This window comes from Merops nubicus, unplaced genomic scaffold, assembly GCF_000691845.1.
Source record: "Merops nubicus isolate BGI_N331 unplaced genomic scaffold, ASM69184v1 scaffold34973, whole genome shotgun sequence".
Classification (NCBI taxonomy): Eukaryota; Metazoa; Chordata; class Aves; order Coraciiformes; family Meropidae; genus Merops; species Merops nubicus.
The window spans coordinates 1-900 of record NW_008597454.1 but is presented as its reverse complement, the minus strand read 5'-3'; the positions used below and the strand labels follow the sequence as shown (position 1 = coordinate 900).

Below are 900 nucleotides of genomic sequence, written 5' to 3'. Positions count from 1 at the left end.
CCCCGGCACTCACCCCTGGTGCTCACGGCTACAGATGCCACCCGGGTGAAGGTCTCCTGCCCGATGCTCAGCGTCACCTTGCACGTGAACTCCACCCCTTCTCCCACCTCCTCTCCTGCCACCGGCAGTGTGGACACGATGTCAAACAGCTCCTCATCGGTCTCTGTGGCATCGAAGCTTGTGCCCTCCAGCGCCTGGTCCCCCCGGTGCCAGGTGAGCCCCAGCCCCGTGAGCGGGTAAATCCCCCGGGCTGAGCAGCGCAGGCTGCCCGGCTGCCCCGGCTCCAGGGCATGGGGCTCTGCCGCCAGCCACAGCCTGTCTGGGAGTGCTGAGAGACAAATCCCGGTGTCAGACGGTGATTTTTGGCACCACGGCCCAGGAGGGAGCAGGGAGGGATGCAGGACTTTGCTGGGGATGGGCTGGGGGATCCTTACCATAGACCTTCAGGTGAACAGCGTGCTGGTAGAGCTTCCCGTGGCAGTTCCCCAGGCAGATCTTGGTGCCTGCCATGGCAACCACGGCGCCGCTGATGTGCAGGATGCTGTGGGTGGGGAAGGAGCTGATGCTGCCCAGGTTGGTGTCCAGTCCCTTCCACTGCACCGTGCCCCCCGTGCAAGCCAGGGAGCAGTTCAGCTGCACCGAGCCCCCGTATGGCATGAGCGCCCTTATGGCACCACTGGCTCCGGTGGCGTCACCGCCAGCTTGGCACTGGGCTGCCCTGGGTGGAGGAAGGAGCAGACCACGGATTTTAGGGAAGTGGATGATCGTCAGAAGCCAGCTGTTTACAAGGCAAAAAGGACGGTGGTTCCCCTGTCTGCTGTGAAGCAGATGGTCATGCTCAGGGGTCACAGAAGCTCCAGCCCCATCAGCCAGGGTGGGGCACGGCTTGTTAGTGACAGC

At 63.8% G+C, this 900-nt stretch overlaps 1 protein-coding gene across 1 annotated transcript; it reads right to left on the bottom strand.

Moving 5' to 3' along the window:
• Positions 1-13: 13 nt before the first annotated feature.
• Positions 14-718, bottom strand: MADCAM1 (mucosal vascular addressin cell adhesion molecule 1; the record flags this gene model as incomplete). The annotated part of the gene is given in 3 exon segments (XM_008936709.1): positions 14-328; positions 435-675; positions 678-718. Coding segments are annotated over 3 exon segments (597 nt in total), but the record flags the coding sequence as incomplete, so codon positions are not given.
• Between the last annotated feature and the right edge of the window lie 182 nt (positions 719-900).